Consider the following 26,314-nt stretch of genomic DNA (forward strand, 5'->3'; position numbering starts at 1 on the left):
TAGACTCTGGCCCTTGACAGAGCCAGGGTTTCCCTGCAGGGCGCTGCCGAGCACGCAGCAGGGCAGGGGTGCAGCTCCTGGTTGGGCCCTGCTGGGATAAGTGCCAAGATGAGCTTATCATGGGTACTTGCAGAGCAGGACGGGAAGGAGAGCATGTAAGCAGCCAGCTGCACAGGCATCCTAAGGCCCTGCTCTGAGACACAGAGGGGACAGATGTCAAGAAACAAAAGGCACAATGCCCTGAGAATTAGAACTTGGCTCTAGGCAGGAGAACCTGTAACTTGCATTCCAGATTTTACGCTATCTTTCTAAAACTTCTGAAATCTCAAGCTAGAGCTGGAGGCTCTACCTCCTCGCAGACCATTTATTCCCTTTTCTTCCCACTCATTCCGCATTTCCTCCTGTTATCACAATCCCTACCTTGCAGAAACATCATGTTTCATTCAACAGTATTCCCTTTATTTTGTGATTAAAGGCACGCTCTTTCTGTATGGCATCTCCCACAGATGCCTCAGGAGGAGTGAGATAAATCTGGCTTGCCCAGAAGAGCGGACCTTCCATGGGATGCTGGCAACAGCCACAACATCCAGACTTTCTCCCACCTCAGCTTTGCCAGAGCACCTCCAGCAGCACCCTCTGGGGTAAGCCTGCCTGCCACAGCCCCATTGCCCCAGCAATGCTGGCTCGAGTTGCTGCAGCGTGGTGTTAGGGAAAATGCTTTTAAAATCCATTTTTATAAACCATGTGAAGCAACAAAATTACCCAGATCTGGTTAGCAGAACAGCAACATGTTAGTGCATTTATTCTAATGGCCTACATAACCCAGTCCTAACTTGAAATTTTATTGTTTATGGGCACAGCATGTTCATTTTATGGGAACAGACCTGCTCTGTGCTGGAGGACTTCCTGCAAGCAACTGTGGTGTTAATTTAGAAGATGGCTTTCTTCCCAAACAGTCATCATTTAACCAATAACCCTGTGTTACCTCCAGCATCAAGGGGCAATGTGCTGTTGGAGGCAAGAAAGAACAAAGGTCCCAGCAATAGTAATTGCAAAAGGGCTTAGGGGCTGTTCTCTTCAGGGAAGGGAGAAAGATGCAGCCTGGCCAAACTCCAGGGTGTGTGGTTTTAAAGATCCTCACTTGAGTTGTATTGTGTTGATGTGCAGCATTACAGAGCTGACACTTCTGCACCCATGCCGGGCTCAGTTACAGTAACTATTTTCAGCATCTCAGCCAGAAATGACATCTCTCATGACTTTTATCGTGGAATGAGTGCGTGTTTGTAATCAGCTTGGAAAATCTGTTTCTGAGCTTAATTCTAAAGCCTCATCTTTGCTACAGAAACAACTATACTCAGTGACACAACGTACCCTCCCTTGAGCAGCATGGGGAATGATTTGCTGTCCTGGGAAATTGGTCACAGCATAAACCCACAGAGTTTTGCAACCTCACTGTTTGATGCCTTTGGTTTAAGTGCTGAACACGCTGTCTAAGCACACAGCCTGAATTGGGAACTCTTCTGTAGTGCTGAAATGCCAACCATTTGGGTAACGCTGTAAACCAATCATTAGTTTGTGCAGTAATTTTATCAATTCACAGAGAGAGGCAAGGGATTAATGCCAGGGTCAAAATCACTACAGAATTTGTCTCAAGTATTTCAATTTTGGTAATCTTAAGGATCAACTTGCGTGTTCCTACAACAAACTTGCTCAAGTAATGTTTAATTGCCTTCATAAAATGTCTTTCTGAAGAAACAAACCACCAGGCTTTGCAAGGGCAAGGATATCAGTCTCCAGCCTAAGACAAGACAGAGCAGTCATGGACACACTGCACCGTGGCTGGTCCTGCTGTCACTGGAGAACACAACTGTCGGTGCTGTACCTGTAACTGAACTGATGCAAGCTGTCCCTCAGGGCTTTGTTCAAAGGAATCCTAAACTTCAGTCCTCCCAAGCTGCTCGGGATGCAACACATCCACACAGCAGTCTGTTTGTCTGTACTTCTGCAAGCAAATAGGTCAATGTATTTCTAACCATTTGCTTTGCCTTAAACAGAGCATTAGCAGTTGTCTTGCTGTGTTTCTTCAACACAGATGATTAAGTAAACATCTTGCCTAGAGAGGCTGAAATTTCCATTGCTGTCTAATCCATTCTAATATTGACAAACATCTGGTAGGAATGAATTAGGGAACCTTATTTCTGCATGAGGCAGAGTGGCAGGCTTAAAGACATCCTGAGGTATCTTCTAGTCCTGCCCAGACTGATGATGATTTGCATTAGAAACACACTGACAGGGCTCTGCCATGCAGCTAATTATGAGACTGCCTCTGCCTCTTGAATCTTTCTACATGACATAATTTCTGCATTATTTGCATTTTTCACGATCATTCAGGCATTTTACCTCCTTTAAAGAAACCAGAGTTTATAGACTGGAAATATAAGTGTTTTCAATATCCTTTACTCCAGGTGAGGAGAAGGCCGTACCAAACCTTCAAGTAGGTCTCAAGTCACAGGCTTAGCCTCCCTCCTTGCTTTGGACTGAAAAGCAGTGCCATGGTCCATAGTGACTTTGAGGCTGGTTGTTGCATAGAAAACAATCCCATCACACTGGGTGCCCAGATAAGCTCCCCTCTGCCCACCATGCCCCATGGCTCTGCTCCCCTCTGCCCACCGTGCCCCATGGCTCTGCTCCCCTCTGCCCACCGTGCCCCATGGCTCTGCTCCCCTCTGCCCACCGTGCCCCATGGCTCTGCTCCCCTCTGCCCACCGTGCCCCATGGCTCTGCTCCCCTCTGCCCACCGTGCCCCATGGCTCTGCTCCCCTCTGCCCACCGTGCCCCATGGCTCTGCTCCCCTCTGCCCACCGTGCCCCATGGCTCTGCTCCCCTCTGCCCACCGTGCCCCATGGCTCTGCTCCCCTCTGCCCACCGTGCCCCATGGTTCTGCTATCAATACTAAGATCTCTGAGCAAATCCAAGACTTTTGTTCTCACGGTTAGCATCCTCACAGGGTCGCAAAGACTCAACAGAAGCCCCATTTTTCATGTTTACAAGCTGCAGAAGTTACACGTGGGACTGTCAGGTTTCCTACTCAACTCCCTGTCTTGAGAACTGAGAAGCCTGAAAGCCAGAATCTGCTCCTGCACAAAATGAGAATGATAGTCAACACCACAGCTGTAGAAGTACCTGCTTTAATTTGGCTTTAAGTAAAGGAATCACAATCTAATCTACTGCCTTCATGTAACCATACACCACTAATTTCTCTGCACATCTATGGAAACACAATATACAGCTATTTCTGTAATATTTTTATTAAAAATGCAGTCCACAAAGCAGAACAACCCCCATACTCAGACATGATGTACAGTGCCTGGGCATCCTGCTTCGCTACCAGAGAGGGCAGCTCAGGACTGCAAAGCCATTTATGTAGCAGCCGAGAGCCTTTCACAAGTGCCAGCATCGTCCCTTTAACCAAGTGCCTTGATAGCTGCTCAGAAATGCCATAGTTCAGTTTGCATCATTGGAAGCTGTTTCCAAAAGGTCAATTTATTGGAAAACTGAAGGATCTTTACCAAAACAAGTTACAGTGGCAGAAGCAAACAGAATGGGCAATTTCCTGCTTCCTCTCATTTGAACAAACACAGGTCTTTCTTCCAGGGCCATACATGTGTTCTGCAGAATTCAATTAACCAAATTAAAACAGTGGTAGGTCATTTAGATTGTGTACATGAAAAAAAAATAAAAAGAAAACTTTTTCTGAAGTACTGTGTTCTAGATAGAAACATACCTACAGGGTTTACTGGGAGCAGCAACTCAAAGATCTTCCCTCTTAGAGTACAGGCACCACAGAACAAGTTCAGCATGAGGTACTTGAAATCAGAGCTTTTACTATGCAAACACACTTTTCACCCATTAAAAAAAAAAGATGAGAGGAAGATATAAACATCTTATTTATTAAATCAAATAGAAATGCAAAATATATTTCACATGCCTTACATGGAAAAGAGATGAACTTCCAAGACTTTAAAGCAAAACGGTGTCAGTTGACACGCAGGAAACAGGAACATTATAAACAGTCACAAAGAGGAGGAAGGACTGGGGGGGAGGTGACATGGGGATGCTGGGAAATTCCTCCCCACTCTTAGAAAGATCTAAAAACAAGAACGGAGTTTATGCTAAGCAAGCATTAGAAGCCTGAAATTAATTTTAACATACACTTATTTTGGAGGAAATTGTCTAAAAAGGTACAGTTGGCTACTAACTACTCAAAACAGTGGTCTACATTATGTATACCATACTCATTAAGTGGACATGGATTTATTTTTTGAACATCAGTAGGGCCAGCAGGAGAATCAGAAACACCAAAAACACCTTTTAAAAACTAGATCAATACACAGCCACATTCTGTGCGACTCTGCTATTAAAAAAGGGGAAAAAAGATAAAAAATAGAACTATTTTTCTAAATATTTTAATAATTTTGTCATCCTCCAACTCTTCCTCCCTCCTACACACAATTTCTTGGAAACTGAAATGACACTCAACAGCAAGTACAAAGCATACACCAATAGTATAGTCCACAGTTTTTCTAAAGAGTCAATAGTCCAGCAATTTTAAAGTGATCTATGTGCAAAAAATAAACAAATGAAAGAGTTTCTTAAAAAAAGAAAAGTCCGCTGCAGCCTTAACTTCTACTTAAAAAAAAAGAATCTGAGGATTAGCACTAAGTTTCCCAGTGGAGAACAGATCAGTAACTCCATATACTCTGCCTAACCTGTGACTTGGTGTTGCAAAACTATCAACATCCCAAGTTTACTACCTGCTGGCAAGTGGAAAACAGACTGTATCCCCATGAGAAATAGGAAAACCACTATTCATAAACTGGTCTTCTGAGATACATAAACATATGGTGCAGGTATGTATTCAGAGACTGCTACCTACAGCTGAGAACAGTCCTCCCAGCATGACTAACAGTAAATTATTAACAATAAAATGTGCAAGACTTCTAAGAGCAGTATTTAAAATGTTCCTGCCTGCTCAATGCCTCTAGGCCTAAACTATCTGCTCATTAATAGTGGTGTAAGTCAGGGCAGCTCTGGTGAAGTTACAGTAGAAATCACTGTGCATGAGGACTTCTGTGTGAGAAGAACAGTCCCTTGAACTACAGACTAGTTCAGTCCTGACCACACTACAATAGGGAATTGTGTTTAAACCATGAGTAATCATGCAATCATCTCCCAGCATAGTACTTCTTTTCTGCACACATGGAATGTAAATGACTGAGATTTACAACTGATGATTTTGCAGATTTTAATGGATTATATTTCTCTAACGGTTCTGGCAATGCAAACTCAGTTAAAAAAACCACCACCAAAAAGGCCAACCAAAAAAAACCAAAACGCAGAACAAAACAAAAAAAAACCCAACCAAAAAAATCCCAAACTCACTGCTGTCTGCTTTTTTCTTTATTGGATGACTTATCTGGCACACAGTTAGGATTTCTCCCAGTGAGTAAGCGTTCAAAGACATCAGATCAATTGGGCTGGGGTATGGTAAAGTCCACGTGTGGAAGACAGCACAATAGGTGATAAAGCTTAATGACAGTTGAGTGAAAGATCTTATGTCTGTCATTAGTCTAGTAAATGGAGATTACGCCCCACATCCTAAGCAAGGACTGTGAAACAGAACAATCACCAACTCTTAAAATGCCTTGAGTTTTCCAGATAAAAACTCAGAAGAGCAAAACATGAGCACTAAAGTCACTTGGTGTTTAATGGCTTCCAAACGAGGTCAAACATCAAAACTGCAACTTGAAAGCCACGTGGCAATATTCTCCCTTTTGCCACCCACTGCTGCATGGGACAGAGGAGCATTATGGAGGCTGAGGGGAGACCAGCTGCAGGAAGGTGACCAGCCTTTGCCCATGTGAAGGACTAGCACACCAGACCACAGAATGAATCTCACCCAAAAACAAGAGGCCTTGAGAAGAATGAAGGCAAACACACTTGGCCTGATGCAAAACACTGAAGTACTGCAGAGTGTCCAGAGAAGGGCAGTGGAGCTGGTGAAGGGTCTGGAACACAAATTCTGTTAGGTCTGGCTGGGGGTGTTGAGCCTGGAGAAAATGAGGCTCAGGAGGGACCCTCAGCACTCCCTACAACTACCTGAAAGGATGGTGTAGTGAGGTGGGGGTCAGTCTTTTCTCCCAGGTAACAAGTAATAGCACGAGAAGACACAAGTTGTTCTAGGAAAGGTTTAGATCATTTGGAAAAATTTTTCACTGAAAGGGTGGTCAAACATTGGAATAGGTTGCCCAGGGAAGTGGTGGAATCGCCATCCCCACAGGCATTCAACAAAAGCACAGAAATGGTGATTAGGGACATGGTGGACCTGGCAGTGTTAGGTTAATGGTTAGACTTGATGATCTTAAAGGTCTTTGCCAACCTAAATGATTCTAGGAAACCACATACCCTAATGCAGGAAAATGGTGGTTCTGGTGCAGTTCAAATCACAGCCAAACTGGTTTCATTTGCCAAGGATAGCTAAACACTAACAACACAATTCAACGTGTGTTTCAAGTGCTGTTAGGCCCATACCACATACAACATCTAGCCTTGGTTTGCCTCCCCTTAATGCACTAAAGTAAAACCAGACCTTAAGGAATAACTTGCATAGTAAGAAAAGGTCATCAATTTAATCATTTACTTTAAGCAGGCAAGCAAATTTGTAAACATTCAAAAGCGGCAGCATCCAAGTTACAAACTATTTAAGGAAAAAATAATTGAGATTATTAAGGTTCTTTATCCTCTCAAAAATTTTGGAAATGAACTTTTGAAACACTGCAAACATTGAACACTCAGTTGCACTTCTTCTAATCCTGCTAGGAATTCTGCCTTCCAAGGAATTCTGCTTTCTAAAACACATGATCTCACAATTGCCATACTCTTTAGCATTTGCCATTTGGAAGTCAGCTACCAGAGCATTTCACCTCAGTCTAAATCCCATTAGCAAAGGGAATGCCTGTGTCTTGATTCAACACCTCTTTAACTTCTGAGGGTAAAGTGTCAAAGAGGTGATCTTCCACTATGAGCCCACTTTTCCTGAGAAGCTGACACTGCCCCAGCGTAGCTGGCAGACGGTCCAAGCAGTTTCCCTTCAGTTCCAGGTAAGTCAGCTGCAACAGCTGACTTACTTTATCTGGGATTGAGGTAATACAGTTTTGTCCCAGACTCAAAGTCCTCAATTTAACACATTTAAACAACTGTTTTGGCAAAACATCGACTTTGTTTCCTGTGATGTGAAAATGCTGAAGATTTTGAAGCAAACCTATTTCCACTGGAATCACCGCAATTGAGTTGTAGCTTACATCCAAACACCTAAGTTTCTGTAAACTGAACACCGCGGCAGGTAAGGTTTCAAGTTTGTTATTGGAGAGATAAAGAGACTCCAAATTCTTTATGTGGGTAATTGATGAAGGAATGCTGACTATTTTATTGTGCCACAGCTTTAAACAAGTCAATCTTTTTAAATGCTGGAAACTGATGATTTCTTCAATTGTGCGTATGCTATTTGACTTTAAATCTAGTTCCTGTAAGTTAGAGAGACTGAAGATGGCATGGGGAATTCTCTCCAGTTCACAGTTCTGCAGTTCCAACTCCGCAACATTTGTCATTTTCTTAAGGCTATTGAGTACCACAAGCTTAGTGCCATCATTATGAATGACTAGTTTTGTCAGATGTGGTGCTACATCTGTGATATTGGGGGGAATTTTGGTCAAATTGCTCTTCACATGGAGAATTTTAAGGTGTCTCAACTCTCTAAGAGATTCAAGCCCTATCATTTTATTATTTTCAGAGTTCAAGTTGCCTATCAAATACAATTCACGGAGGGTTTTGAGCAAATACACCCACGCAGGAATTTCTGCAACATCTGTGAATTTCACATGAAGGCATCTCAAGTGGTCCCGGAGGAAGCTGAAGGCAGTCTGCTCGACCTTCGCAGGGCAGTGGTACAGATGAAGCTCCTGAAGATTTGTCATCTGGGATATTTTGGCTGTAATTTTTGCCTCAGGAATCAGCTCCAGTTTCAACACATCCAGATCTGTCAGATCAAACACTGCATCGGGGACTCCCGACAGCATGAAGAGATGCAGCTCCTGCTTGTCCTGGGCATTGCGGGAGACGTGCTGCCGAAGCTTTTCGTAAGTCCATTCATGGTTTAAACTAATCCCGCGCAGTTTGTTCTCGCTTACCTCTGACAAAAAGACACCAAATCGCTTAGAATACAGCTGGTCATACTGGTCTACCATGTGCAAGAGAAATGCAAAATCATTTTTGACATCAGGGATATCGCTGAAGCTACTCTCTTCTCTGACCTTTTCAAAAGAGTATTCTTTTAAAGGTATTCGGAACAGCCAGAAAAGCGTGTAGAGGCAGATGAAACCATAGACACAAATGAGGGAAATATAGCTGATAAGCAGCTTCTTCAACATATAAGCCATATTGTGTGTACATTCAAACTGTGTGTACCCAATCAGGTGTTCCACTTTCGGGTTGCAGATGTGTTCAAAACTGATAGTGTTGACAAAGTTTGCGGTATAGCAGAGAATAAATATGAACTTGACAGTCTTGATGACAGTCTGGCCAACATAGAGCTTATAAATCAGATCACTGTCTTCCACGTGAGCCCGGAACTTACGGACTTTCTCAAACAGCGCCTTGGCTTGTTCTCCATCTTTCTTATCTAAAATCGTGACACTGGGAATCTCTATCATCGGCTTGTCAGCTGAAAATTTGAAGCCAGATTTGGTTATCATGGGAGTGCTAGCACTTGGGCTTCCTTCATCACTGCTAGTGGAAACATACTTGGGCAGGGACTGGGCCCCAGTTAACCTCTGCTTGTTCTCAGAGTCCTCACATGCCGTTTCAGACAATGCTTTTGTAGTCCAAGGAGACTCAAAGCACTTCCCCAATATAGACACAAAATGCTCAATTTTTGAGCAAGTCTTGGGATACTTGAACCAAAAATTACTACTGACTATTAAAATGATGGTATGGATGAGAACAAGATAGGGAAAATACTTTGAGTACCAAGGAAGAGCCAAATGATAGCACATCTGGTTAATAAATACGTACTGCTGAAAATCCAAGTTTGTTTTACGGCCTGAGGAATCTTTCTGCTCCTTCTTCAGCTCCTGGTCTGATTCAGTGGGTTGATACTGAGAAGAGGTAGCTCTGCTCAGAAGAATGTCAGGTGCTACAGTAGGGGTACTTCCAAAGGCAACAGTTCTCATTGATGCTTCTTCTTGACCAGTGGTTGTTTCAACAGTGGTAAAGTCAGCCTTCCCTGCTGTATCAGGCTGCACTTTTGAATTTACAGTAGACTGCAAAACTGGCAAGCAGACCACCTGGTCTTTTGTCAGCTGCATGGTTCCAGCAAAAATGGCAACCATTAACATAACAACAGCGAGATAATCCATAAATACATCCCACCATGGTTTCAAGATACGGTAAGTTGGCTGGATGTCACTGAGCGATGCAACTTCTGCAAGGGTAAACATTCCTACAAGAGAACAAAGACAAAATCAGTACTGGTGACTGAGGACATTAATTTTACCATTTAAAAACAATCCCAGCATGACACACACATCCTCAGAAGGTTTCGCATTTTCTTACGTTTTGTTGCCTGTCACATATTGTCCATCATTCCACTTAACAGTTTTTCCAAAGGATATGACCAAAACAATGCAGTATTTTAGCAAAACAGAAGGCTTCTCACTTCATGTTAGATCATGTTTACATATCTTTGCCACTTCACAGCACCAAAGCCTGCTCTGTGAAATGTCTGAAAGGTATAGTACTGTAGCTGATATATATTAATAAAAGGAAGATCAACAATAGACTACACAGCACAAAACCCAATTTTGTAAAAATGATTGTTTGATTCTGAGCACATAAAATCCAGTCATAACAATATTTTATAGAACCTTGCATTTAAATAAAACAGCATTTTTCTAAGTGCTTTGCACTCTGCTTATGACTAGGACAGCACATTTTAGGTCTCGTTATGCTGTCAACAAGGTCTCTCATTTCTTTTCAACTGCACAACACAGTGTCTTCCACTCCTTCCTACTGAGCATCCATGTGTCTTACCAGATTGATTGGTTCCTTTCCCTTTTAAGTATCACTGCAAAAGTGAAAGCCTTGCAGCTACTATGTGAACATTTGGCACAATCTTTTTTATATACTTGGATGTTTTAAAGTAAAAAGCAGTTGGATGGGGCCCTGAGCAACCTGATCTAGTGAGTGGCATCTCTGCCCATGGCAGGAGTGTTGGAACTAGATTTTTTAGGAACCTTCCAATCCAAACTATGTATTCTATGACTGGACCAAATATTGGTACTGTATGCATTTTTTTCCCCAACTGACTTAACCCAGCTAACCAAGAACAAACTTTAAAACTCTTTCTTAATATAATGGGGAAAAATTTTTTTCAGATTATCATCACTTCCTAGTGATCACAGGAAGCTGGTTAGTATAGGTAGGACAGGAGCTAACTAAAAGGCTTTCACTTTATCTTAAACACATGCACGTGAGACAAAGCAGCAAACTGACCACGTGAGAATCCAAACCTCTCTGCAGCTTTAAGTAACCTGCTTTTTGTTTTGACAAAATATGGAGGAATCAACTTTTCAGCTTTAAAAAAAAAAAAAGCTTCCTGTGCAAACATGACGTGGCAAAATAATAATTTTGAGTGCTGAATATGTGACCCAAATTTGCCATTTCTTGAGAAAAATATCTAGCTTGTGTGCACACATGCAGCTGGGAAGGTGACAGTATGTACCCAGAGAATCTATCATCCTTTGCTTGGGAGAAGAATAGCTCAGCAGAGCCCAAGGAGATCCAAGCAGGCAGTAACAAGATGCAATAGATATATTATTTTTAACTTGCAGTATAACAGTTCATACAGACTTGTACCTTACACACCCTAAAGGCCAGTGTCACAGGCAACATATGTACAGCATAATTTAACTATTTCTAGGTAAAAGATATTTCTACACACAGAATTCAAATACCAGCAATTGCCTCTATGGTCAAAGTCACGCACTAGCACTCCTCCTTTCCCACACCAGTGCAAGCAGCTCCCACACCTCGGTCTGTGGGAAAGGCCAGCACTTGTCTCCACTACCACAGAGCTCACCATCAAAGTGTCTCCTCCAACACAGGGAGATACCCAGCCCCTGCCCTCCCACACTCCTCCCAGAAGCTTTTACCCAGTCTTGCATACCAAGCCTGGGATCTGGCGCAGGCAGCCAGAGAGGAAAGGACTTTATCTCACTGCAGCACTGTCACAGCTGTGCACAAGCACTCATCTTGCTGCTCTTGGCACCGCTGCCAAAACTTAAAAGTTAGGGCTGAGTTTCTCAGGGAATCAGCCAAAAGAGCTTCCAGTTCTCACTTTCTTTATTTTCCAGTCGGCAAATGAGTGTCAAATGCTTCTCCCTCATTAGAAGTTTTTGAGGTCTTACAGTCCTTCCAGCTCCAAAAGGACCTCCTTCTTGAGAGGTTCCTGAGCCTGCCCGCACACACCTCCCCAGGGCTGCAGCTGCTGAACAAGGTGTTGAAGGACACCGAGCAGTAACACACCCCAGCTATCAAAGCCTGCAGTGCCTTCCTGGGAAGTTAGCTACGAACTCCCGTCCTTAATGTCTCCCAGTGCTTTACCTACACCAAGTGACAGCATGACAGCTTGCTCTAGAATTGCTACCTTTGACATTTAAACAACAACAGTGTGCAAATGAACAGCATTAGCCATTTGTGCTACTGTGAACAGATTGATATAAAAGGACCCTCCTAAGGCCCCACTGCCTGTCACCTGCCCAGAACAGGAGAACCACAAAGCAACAGTAAAAGTGATTTTTTCCCCCTGAAATGGATTTTTTTTTTTCTTTCTAGGAAGCTCTCTGGAAGGCATACTCTCCATCTCTAAGCTGTTTTCACCGTGGTCCCACCCACCCTGGCTGCCACAGAGACTTCTCACCCAGCAGGTGAGTTCAGCAGGAGAACACAAAGCCAAAGGCAGAGCGAGGACAAGTCCTGGGCGCAGCCGTGCCCCGGCTCCCGCAGCCATGCACAGTGCAGGGAGAGCAGGGTGGGAAGGAGGAACAGATCACTGCTGGAACAAACACGGGTATAGCTGCTACTGCTTGTTCCTCTGGGGCCAGCCTTTCTCTCAACTTTGCACTAGCTAATTATGTGGGAAGTTACTTCACTGCGGTTTGGGGCATGGCCTCCAGAATTCCTTTCACAGAAAGAAGGTGATTTTTTTGCTTCAGCCATGAGAACACGTGGATAAGGCATGGAAACCCAGGCGCTGCAGACATGACTGCTCTAAACAACTGAAATAAGAGAAAAGAAATGATGGAGCACAAAGTGGTTCCAGCTGAAGACTTAGAAAGAACAGCAATAAAAGCTAAAGTTAAAAATCACCTCTACCAGAACTCTGTCTTGCACACACAAAATCATTCCCAAAAAGGTTAGAAGACAAAACAGAGCCTGAGTAATCCTCTTTGTGAGGCTGTAGACAGCATGGTGTAACAGGAGCTTTACACCAAGAAGTACACATTCAGTGTTCTGAACACATCTTCTCTTTCAAGTTACCAATACTCAGAGAAGAGCTCCTGTTCTGGCAGAGATTAGAAGTTATAAAACACAAAAAACTCCTCTGTGGCATTACTAACACTGTCTCATAAAAGACAGACCTTTTTCTAGTTAGCAAAAATCAATTCCAAGAGCTGAAAACGGATTTGCCTCCTTACATGTCCAAAATGTTTAATGTTCTGAGTCTTAAACAAAAAACTGTAAACCTACACACAGTGTAAGACACATTCTGCCAATTTGTTATTTTCTCTCTTAAATCCATCCTAATACGTACTGGTGTTTGATTTTACTAAACTAATAACCACAGAACTTTTATTATATTTTTGCACACACTTAGAAATCAAACAATTAAGAGGCACTCGGAACAACGGGTCTGTACAGTATTGTAATGGGTTGGATTTTCTTTATTCCACTTGAATTTAAACTATTCGCATGTTTTAAAACCTACTGTCTGGAACATTCCTTAGTGGAGTTGGATACTATTTTCACTGCTAATTTTCAACTCCTTTTAAGAGTGACAAATTTGGCTTTGAGTTTCATTGTAAGTTACAGTGATAACACAGAAGTAAGGGAAAAATAAAAAAAAAGAAAGATGCAAATGCCAGTCTGTGTCTGGTAGGCAGATCCTGCAACACCCTGCCACAGGTGGTCTCTCCTCAAAACCAGTGGTGGCATGCTCTACTCACAATGCCAATGCACAAGACATCTGTGAGCAGATAGGTCAAACTGAAGAAGAAAGTCCTGTGCAGCTGAAATATTAAAATAACTGGTTTCTCATGGTGAAAACATGCACTTCTTTCAGCTGTTTTCAGGGCTTACAAGGCACCAAACGGACCTTGAGGCTCAGCAGAACATGGGGTTTTGACATAGCCAAGATCCACACTAGAAAAGTGAGGTTCTTGAAGCAAAAGTTTCTCATTCCCAATATGGAATGTCAGGATTGACTCCTTTTTTAAATAACCCATTTTTGTTTAGATTTAATAAGAACATATTTTAATTCAAGCCTACAGCAATATGATCCTTAGGGCTGCACAGCTACATTAAGGCTTTAATTTTAACAAATAACCTTTTTTCCTCCCAAACCCTCTGTCTCCAGTTCTGTAACATGGATGACATTCTAGGATAGTGTCAACTTCTTTAAGCTCCATCTATCAGTCCTAGATATCTACTGGGTGTATTCTTTCTCCTGAAACAAACAGAAAATATTTAGCCTAAATAGTCTAAATCTTCAGCCTTCTAGGAGTTTAGATGGAAAAACCTGAAGTTCTGAAAGTAGTGCAGTAGTGTGATTTGGAGCTCTAAAATTAAACCTACTTTGTTTAATTTGCAGTTATACAAGTTACAGTGAAACTGGAATATAAAGAGAAAAATATTAACAATGACAATATAATTGCTATAGGCCCACATTAAAACAGCAAGGGTAGCAACTGATTTAATAAATCATTCTTAACAATTATAATAATTTCATTTGTCCTGAAGGAAAGCTGTAATAGAAAGAGGTCAGAATGTGATTAGTCTGATGAATTTCTGACACATTTCAGACTATCAATGCTAAAATACAAAATGGACATATTTGGGATATTTCCTAAGAAACTGTTCTAGCTTAAATACAGAAGTTAGCAGAAAAGGAAGCAGCAGACTGGTATGTCACTAATGTTTATTTACATCCTACTTCTTCCTGTACTTACAGATAAAAACTATCTGTCCTGTAACTCACTGGCCCTCCTGTCTTAAAAGCATATTTAAAGTTAAAGCAAATTCAAAGTCAGAACAAACAAATAAAACGAGAATTGTAGCACATGATACACTCATTTACTCTCAGGTTCCCAAGACCCCAAACAAGTTCACTTTGTTTCAGGAAACAAAAAGATTCTTGAATTTGCCTTGTTACTGCATCTGGTAAAGAACTTCCTAAAAAAACTCAACATTTCTAGCTGAAAAGAAAAAGTGCTACCATATACAAAATTGTTTTCTCCCTTCCCACAGGAAATTAGGGAGAAGAAAAGTTTTCCCATAACTAAAAGGCTTTGCTAGCTTGTTTTTGAGCAAGTGACCGTAAGTTTAAATTTATTTTCACTGTATATTTTGTTGTCTCTTTCCACCAACCATTTCTACTTCTACAATATCCTATTAAAGGAGACTATTAGACCTTAATGTGATAAGAATGGATTATGAGATTCCTACTAGCCAGGACCCTGCCAATATTAATTGTTCCATGGACAATCTGCAACAGTCAAAAAGACGGCATTATCCTTTTTTTCCCCCCTCCTCTTCTCCACAGAACCAAGTATAAGGAGTCCCAGAACCCTTATGAAATAATGCACAAAGACGTACAGGGAAGTCTACAAATCAGTTTAGGTATTCTGAGCATACAGACATATCCATACCTCCATTGGTTATTCAGTTTCTGAGATGAGAAGTTTAAAACAAACTGAAGGTTTAACCACCAGTACACTTTGCAATGGAGTAGTGGAGGGCAATCGCCCTGCTGAAGTAGGTGGGAATATTACAATTATCCCTAGCCTGGTTTGCAGCTTCTAGTATGTCAGCTAAGAGGACTTAGCTCTCTGCTGCTTTATTTCACAAGAGATTAATGTGCTTTACTCTACCTGAGCCCACTCAAGCTACAAAACCAGCTGTAGGTACAACTGCAACTACATCTCCTCCTCTCAACAATCCTGCAAACAAACCCCCAAAATTCATCTAAGTGCACATTTATGCACTGACCGTCTCTACTGCCTGAAAAGTCCAGGACACATTCCACAGGAAAATATAACATGGGTGTTTTTATAGTACTTCTCTACTATAGGAAACATTCTGGTGCTACTTCAGCAATGGAAGGCACTGCAGAACATTAACACCAGGATGGGGCTTATGTTATCACATACTTCCTGAGCAGTGCTTTTATCTCTGGAAAATCAAAAACAGATTTAACATAAAAAGCTGCACAGAAAAGGATTTCCATTATTTCTTTCCACCCGATTAGAATGACAAGAATTCCCACTTACTGTTTCTTCCCTCAACATCTGACAGCAACCAAATCTACCCATTTGAAAGCAATCTGCAAGATCTAGCTTGGCTTATTTTGTATGGCTGTAATGGATGATGACTGGATAAGGAAAAGCAGTGAACACAAAGCTGAAAGGATATCTCCTATAGAAAAAACGTTTTAGCTAAGGAACAAGAGTTCCACAATAGCTTTCAATTAAATCTTGTTAGATAAATACATATGGAAACATATGATGCTCTTGTCTGATAACACACTTAAATGATCAAGAAGAGATAATTAACATGACTTGTACACTCATTATTTGAGAAACAAAAGCAACTAAAGAAAACTCCCCATATCTAACCCATCTCCCCAGTTCCCCCATCCCACTGGCCAAACTGCACAGCCCTAATTTTGGACTTTCCCTTGAAGTGGATATATAGTATCTCTCTTTATATATATCTATATCTTTATATACATAATATATATAATCTCTGATACAGTCTGCAAATACATTCTCTAGTTAAGGCAGCATCACCTTTATGAACAACATGAACCTCATTGACAGTAACTTGCAAAACAAGAAATTATCAAAATCTTATTTCTCTTAGACTGCATAAAGAAATATTAGGCTTCAGGAAGCTGGAGACAAAAATAAGATTCTTTACATAATCAATGTCAAATTAGTACCATTTACAAAAATTAAATCTATAAAAAACCACTTTTTTTCTTTTTTTTTTAAATCTTAAAAAATGCTGCCCTTCAAAGCTGGGCTTTTTCAGGTTGTGTAACACTCTAACCTACTTTTGGATGCTGCTATTTTAGTGTTTACATTGAATCTTCCTTGTTTACCAGTTCTTTGAAGGTCTAGTGCCATACACCACTCCTACACAAATGGTTTTGTAATCAATGTGATATTTAAAAAGCAGTATTAGCAGCCATTATTTCCCTAACAATAAACTCTCAAATTCTACCTCATTCTTGCCTTGCTGTAAATGACCAGAGAGGTCTGTTTAAAGATGACTTTCAGAACAGGAACCCATTTTTATATTTCTGAGTAGTTCCCCAAAGCACTCAAAGATTATTAACACAATTAAAGTCCCCCCAAAAAACCCAAAAATTATTAACACTATTAACTCTGTATTTGCTGCTTGCAAATTCTGCCTACAGAGCACAGAAAATGAACAACTTCTCACTTTGCCTAATGCAGAATGCTCTTATAAAAGAGCTGCTTTGACCAAAAGTGCAAGCTTGAGGTTTTGTTGACATTTATCCCCAGGCTTCAGAGTGCAGAGCAGGTGCCCAGTATATTTCAGAAAGTTCAGGGAGACCCTAAGCTGGATGTTCAGCTTACATGTTGAACTGAACAGGGTTACATGTTGAACAGAAGTTTTATAAAGATTTGCACACATACAAGCTACTGCTCCATCCTTACTTCTCACAGGTTAGCAGGGTCCGAGATCATGAAGGGCAGGAGAGAAGAGATGGCAGAAGCAAACAAGACTGGAGAGAGTGGTCCTTGAGCATCCCTCTTCAGAGGGTCTCTATATCTGGTAAAGAGCTCAGGATTAGACATGTTCTGGTTGAAGTCAGTTAACCACATGTGATTTTACAGTTACAAAACAAACTACCTAGCAAGGCAACATGCAAGAAACCAATACAGGTGGCTACTGAGACACCAGCAGGGTAAATACTCAACTTAAGATGCTTTTCATATCTGTAAGCAACAGTCCATGAAAGCACAGGCATTTCATGGGCACAGTTGCCAGAACAGAAATCCTACAGCAGAGTGGCAAGGACCTGGCACACAAAGGCAATGACCATGCCTTGGATGAACCCTGGCACATGCGCTCCCATCCTGACACGGCAGCTACAACCGCTCTGATTTATGCCCTGCCAATTCATCCTTCTTTTATCTGAGGCAGCACAACCCCAGCGATCACACCACCAAGGCTGAGTAACCAAATTTGCAACAGCATTTTCTGTTTCACCCAGCCAGAGAGAAAAAACAGTGAGCAGACACTTTGTATCTCATTTCACAGAATTCCCAAAACAGCCAGACCAGTAATCTTGAAAAGACAGCCCAATTTGTGCGTGCAGGACTCCCAGTTTAACACCAAGCACTTTTACACAAGTGCAGACACAACTGAAAGCCACTGAAGTAGATTTAACATGCACTGGCATGGATGTACAATGCAATTAGAAGTTACACCACACAATAAATTAACAGCTGCTTGCACTCAAGTGTAAATATTTAATCCTTTTGCCATTTCTAAATCTGCTGCTCTTTGAGGCCGTGAGGTTTCTGCAGTGTTTTCATGGCCACTATCAGAAGTAGAGGAACACACAGTAAACATCTGGCACTTCTACTAACCAGAGCACTTTGGGAATTTATCAAGTTGCAAAAGCAAGCTGCACCAAAATAAAAGCACATCTGGTAACTCTTGTCCCCAGAGGCTGCTTTTTATCACTAAAAACAACCCAGAAATACAATTAAAAATAAATTTAAAATAAATTAGAAGTATTGGAAAAGAAAAAAAAGTAAAAATAAAATATAACCAACTTTTATTTCCTTTTTAGTTTAGAAACCTGAAAAATTGAACAGTGAAAAACGGTTTATAACCAAGTTATTCAAAATTGCTTTTACATAAATAAGTCCATATGGCTACAAAGCTTGTTAGATGAAATTGCTTTGTCTCAGATACAAGACAGCACTCAGCAACTCATACAATTCCTCTGAAAAATACTCCTCTGATGCACAGCCACACACACTGCCAGTTTCTCTGTCTCCTTCTTCCAAATTCACCTGAAACTGGGGCAACTTCAAAGTGGTAAGAAATTGAATCTGGCATACATGAAGCTGATAGTTTGGTGATTTTAAGCCACAGAACATAAAGATAAATCTTATTAGAGAATATATTAGCAGTTCTAACTACACACCCTAAATGTACCTAAAGAATAAGGAGGAGTGCCTACCAAAGAGAAGGAAATGTGTCGCTGAAATTCATTTTGCTGTAGATTTTAATAGCCCCTCTTCAGGGCAAAATGAACTCTCCACCTTAACTCATGGTACTAAAGTCTTGTTATAGTTAATTTCTAAACTGCATTCCCATCCATATGGAAGCAGATTTACCAAGCAGTAGAAGTAAATGATTATCAATGAATATTTTCTCCTTTCTTTTATTTTTAACAGACATGTTAGAAAACTTGAACTGGAACATTTACAGGATCTTCATGCAGATCTAGAGCCAAGAACAGACAAAAAGTTATTTTAACTAAAGAACAGGCTCCATTGTTCCCTATCTGAGCTGGTTCATCTCTTCATCCTGCAAACAGTGACTCTCACTGGGCTACGTGTTGAACAGTAGTTTAATAAAGATTTGCACACATACAAGCTACTGTATTTTAAAATATCTGCAGTAGCACTTTCATTATATCCATTACCTACAAGCAATCTAGGAAAGGTCACACTTAAATTAAAAATTTAAAATAACAAAAGCAAATGACACACATGCATACACACAAAAAAGTGCCCAGTGATACAAGAAGCTACATGTAAACACAAGCCTCCTACTCACACATCAGAGTTCCTCTGTTTCTGCCAAGATCTTTTCTGTGGCAGGAGCAATAGGAAGGTGAATTAAATGCAGCTGAGAATAAGGATACGAAAAAGCACACTCAAAGTCCACCCTTCCTTTTACTCACTCTGCAACTTTAGTAAAAAAAAATAAAATGCTAGTTTTCAGCTCAATAAATAGGCTGCACACTCAATTTTCAAATACCCAGTCTCTCCACTCTTTATGGGACAACAGTCTAACTTTGTTCCTACTTAAATGTCACACAGCTTCTTTTATCCCCAGGGAGAAGGGGATACTTCCTCACTCAAGCCAAGGTCCAGCTGTAAAACCATGTCACAGAAATTACTCGAGGTGACAGCCAAGCAGCCCCTGACACCCCCCAGCATCTTGTCTCCCCCGACCCAGGGCAGGCACCACACAACTGACAGCCTGCTGCCAACCCTACCTGCTCTTTATCAAGCAGAGAGATCTTCTGCACCTCAGACATCCAGCCAGACGGATAACAACTACGACTTCTCACAAAAAACTCTGATCAGCAGAGGAAGGATGAGTTATTAATGTTACCACATTCCTGCCAAGCTTCCAATAGCTGAACCTCCAGTGGTTTCATGCCAGGAAAAATGCCTGCAGCTGAAGCATTTATCCTCAAAGGGATTTATTTAAGTTTACTATAATTCTTTTTCCTCTTTTAAACTTAAGCTGCTTTCTGTGAGAGATAAGCTATTTGCTTAGTCCATCTAGTCCCATAATTGTTTGGTTCAGGGTGTGTACTTCTTTTTAACATAAAAACAAATTGCGATGCAACACATATTTTTAGGGGCTCTTTTGAAATTTTGCTGATGAGTTCAGATCACCTCCTTGCTTTTTATGCTTTATTTTCTCAAAACCCCATTCAAAGCATTGCCCTAAGAACAGAAAGAATGTTCTAAGACTTGCTGTCCTCCCAGAGATTGCAGCATTCCTGCTCTAACAAGCAAGCTTTCAGCTCTGCAAAGAGGTTTGGTCAGGTTCCACTATATTGCTTGATGCTGTTCACCAGCACTAACAGATCCATACAACCTCCAATTTAAATATTTACTATTGCTAAATTTATATTATGATTTGACCCAAGTGCTCCAGCTGGAATTGTAACCTCTGCGCTAAGGGCCCTCCAGCAGGGAGTGGGCAGACAACCCTTGCCCTTGAAGGCTCACAATCTAAAAGTGATTATTTGTTAGGCAATGATAAGCATGTTTGTGGCTGTAACATTCAAAGCAAAAAACCAAACTCCCTCAGGCTTCCAGAAGAAAGATAAAAAAATGTGGGATAACAGCCTGATTAAAGTATAATCAAATTTAATGTTTTAATGCACTGCAATCTTTGAGAAGGCTTAACATTATGTCCAGATAAATCCCTTTACAATTACAGCATTCCTATACACTTAGCCATACTTCTTCCTACTGGTTTGAAGATGATACTATCTCAAAAATATGGCACTAAATGTAACAGCTCTTGGAACCTACCTTTCCAGTGAAATGGACAATGAAGCTTTCCTTTCCAGTCAATTTTTTTTTTTTAAATAGATAATGAAGCTGAGTGTATACTTCACTTCAAGTAAAATAAAATTACAGAAAGGAGACACCTTATTCAATCCCATTTACAGACAAATACCACTCCTGCTCCAGCACTTATGACTTTTTCATGATTACTCCAGGCTTACACACACACTTGCAATGAAGTTTTTGGCAGTTACCTTCACACATATGCACCCATATAACCATGTCACTGTCTGTCTTTTACAGCCAACATCTACTTGGATGGCCACATGAGAAAATCAGTGCAGAGGCAGCTTTTTATTCTGTGGGCAGCTTCCCCTTATCCCAGGTGTTCTCCATTTGAACTCATTTTAGCAAGTTTCACATCACTTAAGGGTAGCACAATAGCTGCTCCCCAGCTGCTACAGAAATAAAAGCGAAGTGCCTTCTAACTGGAGGAAAACAAAACAATCAGGTTTTGTTGTTGCTGCTGTAAGTAATTTTCACATCCTTCAGCAGGCCCCAGTCAGGTCCCCAGGAGATTCTGTGCAAGCATGAATAACCAGCAAGGCCAGCTCAGGACACACCATACTGAAGGGTCCTTACCTTCTAAATCACCTTCTAGCCCTTCCACCAACATGCCAAGATTTAAAAAAGTGGAAATGGGAAGTCTGAGCTTGTGCAAGTACATCAATGATTTCAGCATCCTAGCTCTCACTGTGACTTCCATCAAGCATAATGCAAGGCTTTCAGAAAGAGGTGCAATCCAGCCCCCTTGGCTGCCCTGGTGTCCTGAGCAGAACTTATTCTAGGGCAAATTCTTAACATCACATGCAGCAGTATTTCTATAGGCACGTGTGATGGACTAGGCATTGCCTACACACAAAGCAGGAACGATGGAGCAAATGATGTTTTTATCTTGTAAAAACACCAGAAAACACCAGATTTGGTGCAGTGGTGGTGGTGAGAGAATGAACAACTGCAGTGTTCTCCTCCCAGACATTCAGAGATCTCCAGGCACTCACAGTGATCAGGTGGCCTGCAAACATCCCTCTCAGAACAGGGTAGCCTGGAGACATCCTGCAACTACCAGGGACAGCAAGGATTATTGGAGCTCTTGGTTTGCATTTCAGGTTGCTGACTCAACACAAAATAAAACACAAAATGGCCACAATTTCCCACACAGTGACCTGTATCACGTCACAGCTGAATGCAAGTCATCTTCCATGCAGACCTATTTGTAAGTCTGACTGGCATTATTTTCACAAGGATCTGCTCAAGAACATTAGGACAACAAGCCAGATGCTTTATTTACATTTTCCTGTTATCGCACACTTGGACAACTGCCTGTGCGTGTGGGTGTACAGCAATAACATACATATGACTGCATACCCATCAGCCATCAGTCAAGAGTTCAGGATTTGTCATGGCCAGACTGAAACCATGCATTTAAGATAAAGTTTTGTAACAGCCTGTCTTTGACCAAGAGTTCTCCCTGAAAAATCATGCCTGAAGTACATTTTTTTTTTTAATAAGAAAAATTTTATCAAGGCCCAGAACTCTATGATTGATAGTTTTTGTTCCCCTTTTAGACTAAACAGGAATTCTAATCTCAGTTTCAAGTTCCTCAAAGGCTAAAAGAAAAACCCTTTTTCTTAGATATAAAACTACCAAGCAACTTAGGATTAATGAAAATTTAAGTAAATTACTCCTTTAATCCTTCACTGGTTTCAATTTCCCAAGAACAGATTTGCTTTAGGAAGCCAGATGAAGAACAGTTCTCTACCCCCCTCACAAAGCTTGGGACATCCATACATCGTGCCAACTGACCTAGCAGGTAAAACCCGAAATGGTGACTTTTAAAAGGCAGGTGATGTGCTACTGCTGTGAGCTCTGAATTCTTGCATATGGACACAGCCACATCCATCTTCACTCTGAAGATGCCCTGGATCACAATACCAAAGTTGGACCCTTGCTCACCACGCATAAGCCAGCATGGTTGTTGCAGCCTAGTCCTAAAATATGTCTCACAGCTTATTGTGCTGCTTGCTGTGTTCCAAGTGGCAGAGCTCCTGCTGGGCTAAAGCATTCTGTATGAGACAGAGCACTGCAGCAATCCTGCTCCTGATTGTAGGGGCACCCTGTCTGTCTCATCATGCCATGCCTCACATGCCACTCGCTACCTTTCACAATACTTGAATTGCATGTTCCATGCGCCTTCTTGTCTTCAGCTCCTGCATCTTGGTCAGTTTCTTCAAATTGACACAAACAAACAAAAAAAAGTGGCTTACAGTCTGCTAGCTCTTGATAATTATAGTTCATAAAAGGTTTGATTCCCTAATCTATATCAAAGCCTTACTGCATTATACGGTGTGTCACCCTGTTTCAAAAGGATTATGGCCCAAAACTTCAGTTAAATCGCATCAGATTTCAAACTGTATAAGACAGCAAAATGTTTGAGGAAGGAAGAGCTTCAAGACTGACCAGTTATGAAAAGGAAGAACCTTTACATTTCTGCCATGGGCTAGAAATTGGAATAATCTTTTACTCTCTGTATTAGGAACACTTTGACCTCAGAAGTAATCACAAAGTAAAGTCATCCTAAAAATAGTTATCAGGTATTGGCAGTGTGTTGGAATTATTCCTTACTATGCAACTCTACTATGAAAAGTGATTGGACAAATGTATCATTGAAAGATACAAAGTAGCAGGAAACTTTGGTATTTCCATGCAGGTGTACAATTCACAAATAAAACAATTTCTTTCCAGTTACTGAAACGCTTCCTTTGGGCGTGGAGCCAAGTTTTCCACAAGTTTTTTGTTGAACTGGGTATAGTGCTTCTTAGTGCTCTGCACACTTACTTGCTGAAGCTGGCCATATTCACTGATACTTGCTTTATAAGATTATGAGAAGCAAGTTGTAAATAGAATTTTACTTCTACCCCTAAAGGGAGGAGAAACAACTAACTGTACGAAATGAGTAATCATGAAGTGGTTTAAAACAGGAACAAAATCCCCATCAAAAATTAAAACAGTCATGGAGGTAAAGGCCAACAGGATTAGACTGCAAGATCCCAAGTTATACAAGTAAGAGCAATAATGCTATTATGACTCATTTATTAGAGAATCTTTATTGCCTTCAGTTAACAAAAAAAAAATAATGTGATGATGGCACCGCTTGAAATTAAGTTACATAAAATGATTTCTTGCCTCTGAGTTGCTGCTTGTGAATAGCTGCAATTTGAACAGAGATCTCAATAAATCTTCACTGTAACACAGACTCAAAATTGGAAGTTTTTTAGCAATGAGCAAAAGAATAATCATATTAACATAAAATATTCAACTTCTCCCAGTATGACTTGCACTTGAGCTTTTTAACTACAAGGTCTACACCTCTATCATCCAAGGCAGGGATCAGCAAGGAACAATCATTGTCACATCACACCACCTCAGCCACCTACTATAGTCTTCTCCAGTCCTCCTCTGTGACATCTGTCACTGTCAAAGGCACAACACTCTACGGCATCTGATCCTCCAACTCCTAAAGTCTCCCTGCCAACTGTAACACCATCTCACCAACCACTTCAGGGCAAACTACTTCTTCCTAGTAATTTTAAGTCACTGAAAACCCACAGGACATAAAAGTATAAATTACCATAACCATGCCAAAACCCAGCATGGCCAAAACACAGCAGCAAATTGTAGTTATTTCTCTGTAGATGAAAGCCAAGGGATTTCTAGTGTTTTATTTCCTCTAATGCACAAAACCTAAATGCCAGCAGCATGCTCCTTGGTAGAAGCCCAGAGACCACTTAAAAGTCTCCATTTTCAAGATGTCTTGGACTACATAATTTATTTCACTACTTTGCCCCCCTTCAAGTACAAAAGCAGCTTCAGCTTCCTCTATGATCCCCTCTGACTCTTGGAACTCCTGTGGGTAGACAAGAACAGCAAGAGTTATGAATACAGCTCGTATTTGGCGTTAACTGAACATCTTTAATTTATGATTACAATTACATTACAAAATGTACATATACACAAATATGTCTTACAGATCAAGCCATCTTTCCACAGTCAGCAAATGATGCAATTTATTCAGTCATCACAGTCCAGATCAGACCAGTGACACTGTAAGACATCACACAAACAATACAATAGCATGTACTGAAGAACTACTGAAAACTCATTTAGCAAATAAAAGCCATCTCATAAAAAAATCCCACGAGAGTCTTTTACTGCAGTATATCATCTGTGTTTTAGACTCAGCATTCAAAAATATTTAGCTTTTCTACAACAAAGAATTTAACTTGTATTGGAATGACTGCACGCAGGGAAGAATATGGCAGCCATACAAAAGCCACAAAATATCACAATTTACTGTGTTTCTTGATGCAGCTCTTATGAGCCAATTCATAGCATCTATGACTTCAACGTCACACTTTCCTCTGTTCACAGTCCATAATCCTTACTTGATTCTTTGCAAGACTGGTGCTACATTAAGCTAGAAAGGCAGCCCATAGAGGTAGGACCGATGTGCTCCTTTTATCCCTGCAAAGAACTTCAAAGAAAGTCTGCTCACCAGTCCTCATCTCTGGGCCTCAAATGGCGTGACAACAAAATAACCATTCCCATCTACAGAAGACAGCAATGCTAAAATGCTTCATCTTTTGAACCTGCTCAAGTTTTAAAACTTTAACTACATCACCATTTTTATCATGTTCTGTTCTAAGACTCCCCCCTCTATTTATAATCCTGGAGATTGCTCTCCACCAAGATTTGGGGAGTGAACAGATGGGAACTGCAAGACCCATGCAGAGCTGGCCAGTTTTCTCTGAACACGTATATGTGTTTCTGTGTGGACACATGACAAACACAGCGGAGCTCTCTGCTCTTCACGTGACATCTCAGGAGCTCACTGAGGCATACACTGCTAACTCAGTGAGCAGTATCATACTCAGCAGCTATCCCAGGGCTTGAAAACCATGAAAGGGAAGCAAAAGTGAAACAACCCACACAGTCATTATGCCCATATCTGCCCAATACTTCCTGTCCACTTGTATTTGCCAGATGCAACTGTCACACCAAATAAAGTTGTGGGTGTGCCTGTCTCACCTACACGTAACCTTGGGAAGGAAAAAAAGGGAAAAGAAAAAAGTAATGAAAATTACAGTATTTGTTACTCTCCATTTAAGAGCAGAGAGAAGCTTTCTCCAAAACAAGTGTCAAGAGATAATTACAAAGGAAATTGAAGACTTTTGTCTGACAAAAATACAGCTAAAACCTTCTTCTTTCCAGAACTTAAATCTCTTTGTTCTATTTCTCTCTACTTCTGATGGTATCAATCCTCAAAGATGCTTGATTTTCCCTGCTGATCAATTTCTTTAATAGAACAGAGAAATACTGTACAAGTATCATCACTAAAAAGCTGAGTGTTCAAACAGCAGTTTGCTACTCTGATCCATGCATATTCTGTTTGTAGATCAGCATGCATGCCCTGCAATTAGAGGCACAATGACACATTTTAGCACACAGGGTGTGCTCTCCCTTTATCACCACCTCCCCTTCATACACACACCCTC

General features: G+C 41.0%; 1 protein-coding gene across 4 annotated transcripts in view; it reads right to left on the reverse strand.

The window, feature by feature from the left end:
• Window positions 1-3,925: 3,925 nt before the first annotated feature.
• The window catches only part of LRRC8D (leucine rich repeat containing 8 VRAC subunit D), a 53,167-nt gene continuing 30,778 nt past the window's right edge, over window positions 3,926-26,314 (reverse strand). For 3 of the 4 annotated variants that reach the window (XM_058842295.1, XM_058842293.1, XM_058842294.1), the window contains one exon: window positions 3,926-9,556. In XM_058842295.1, coding sequence (XP_058698278.1) covers window positions 6,990-9,554 — 2,565 coding nt within the window. In that variant the 5' untranslated portion in view covers window positions 9,555-9,556 and the 3' untranslated portion in view covers window positions 3,926-6,989. Of the gene's footprint in view, window positions 9,557-19,666; window positions 19,700-26,314 lie in introns of those variants that run through there. The other variant, XM_058842296.1, reaches the window with a different exon arrangement.

The sequence above is a fragment of the Poecile atricapillus genome, chromosome 7 (genome assembly GCF_030490865.1).
Source record: "Poecile atricapillus isolate bPoeAtr1 chromosome 7, bPoeAtr1.hap1, whole genome shotgun sequence".
Lineage (NCBI taxonomy): Eukaryota > Metazoa > Chordata > Aves > Passeriformes > Paridae > Poecile > Poecile atricapillus.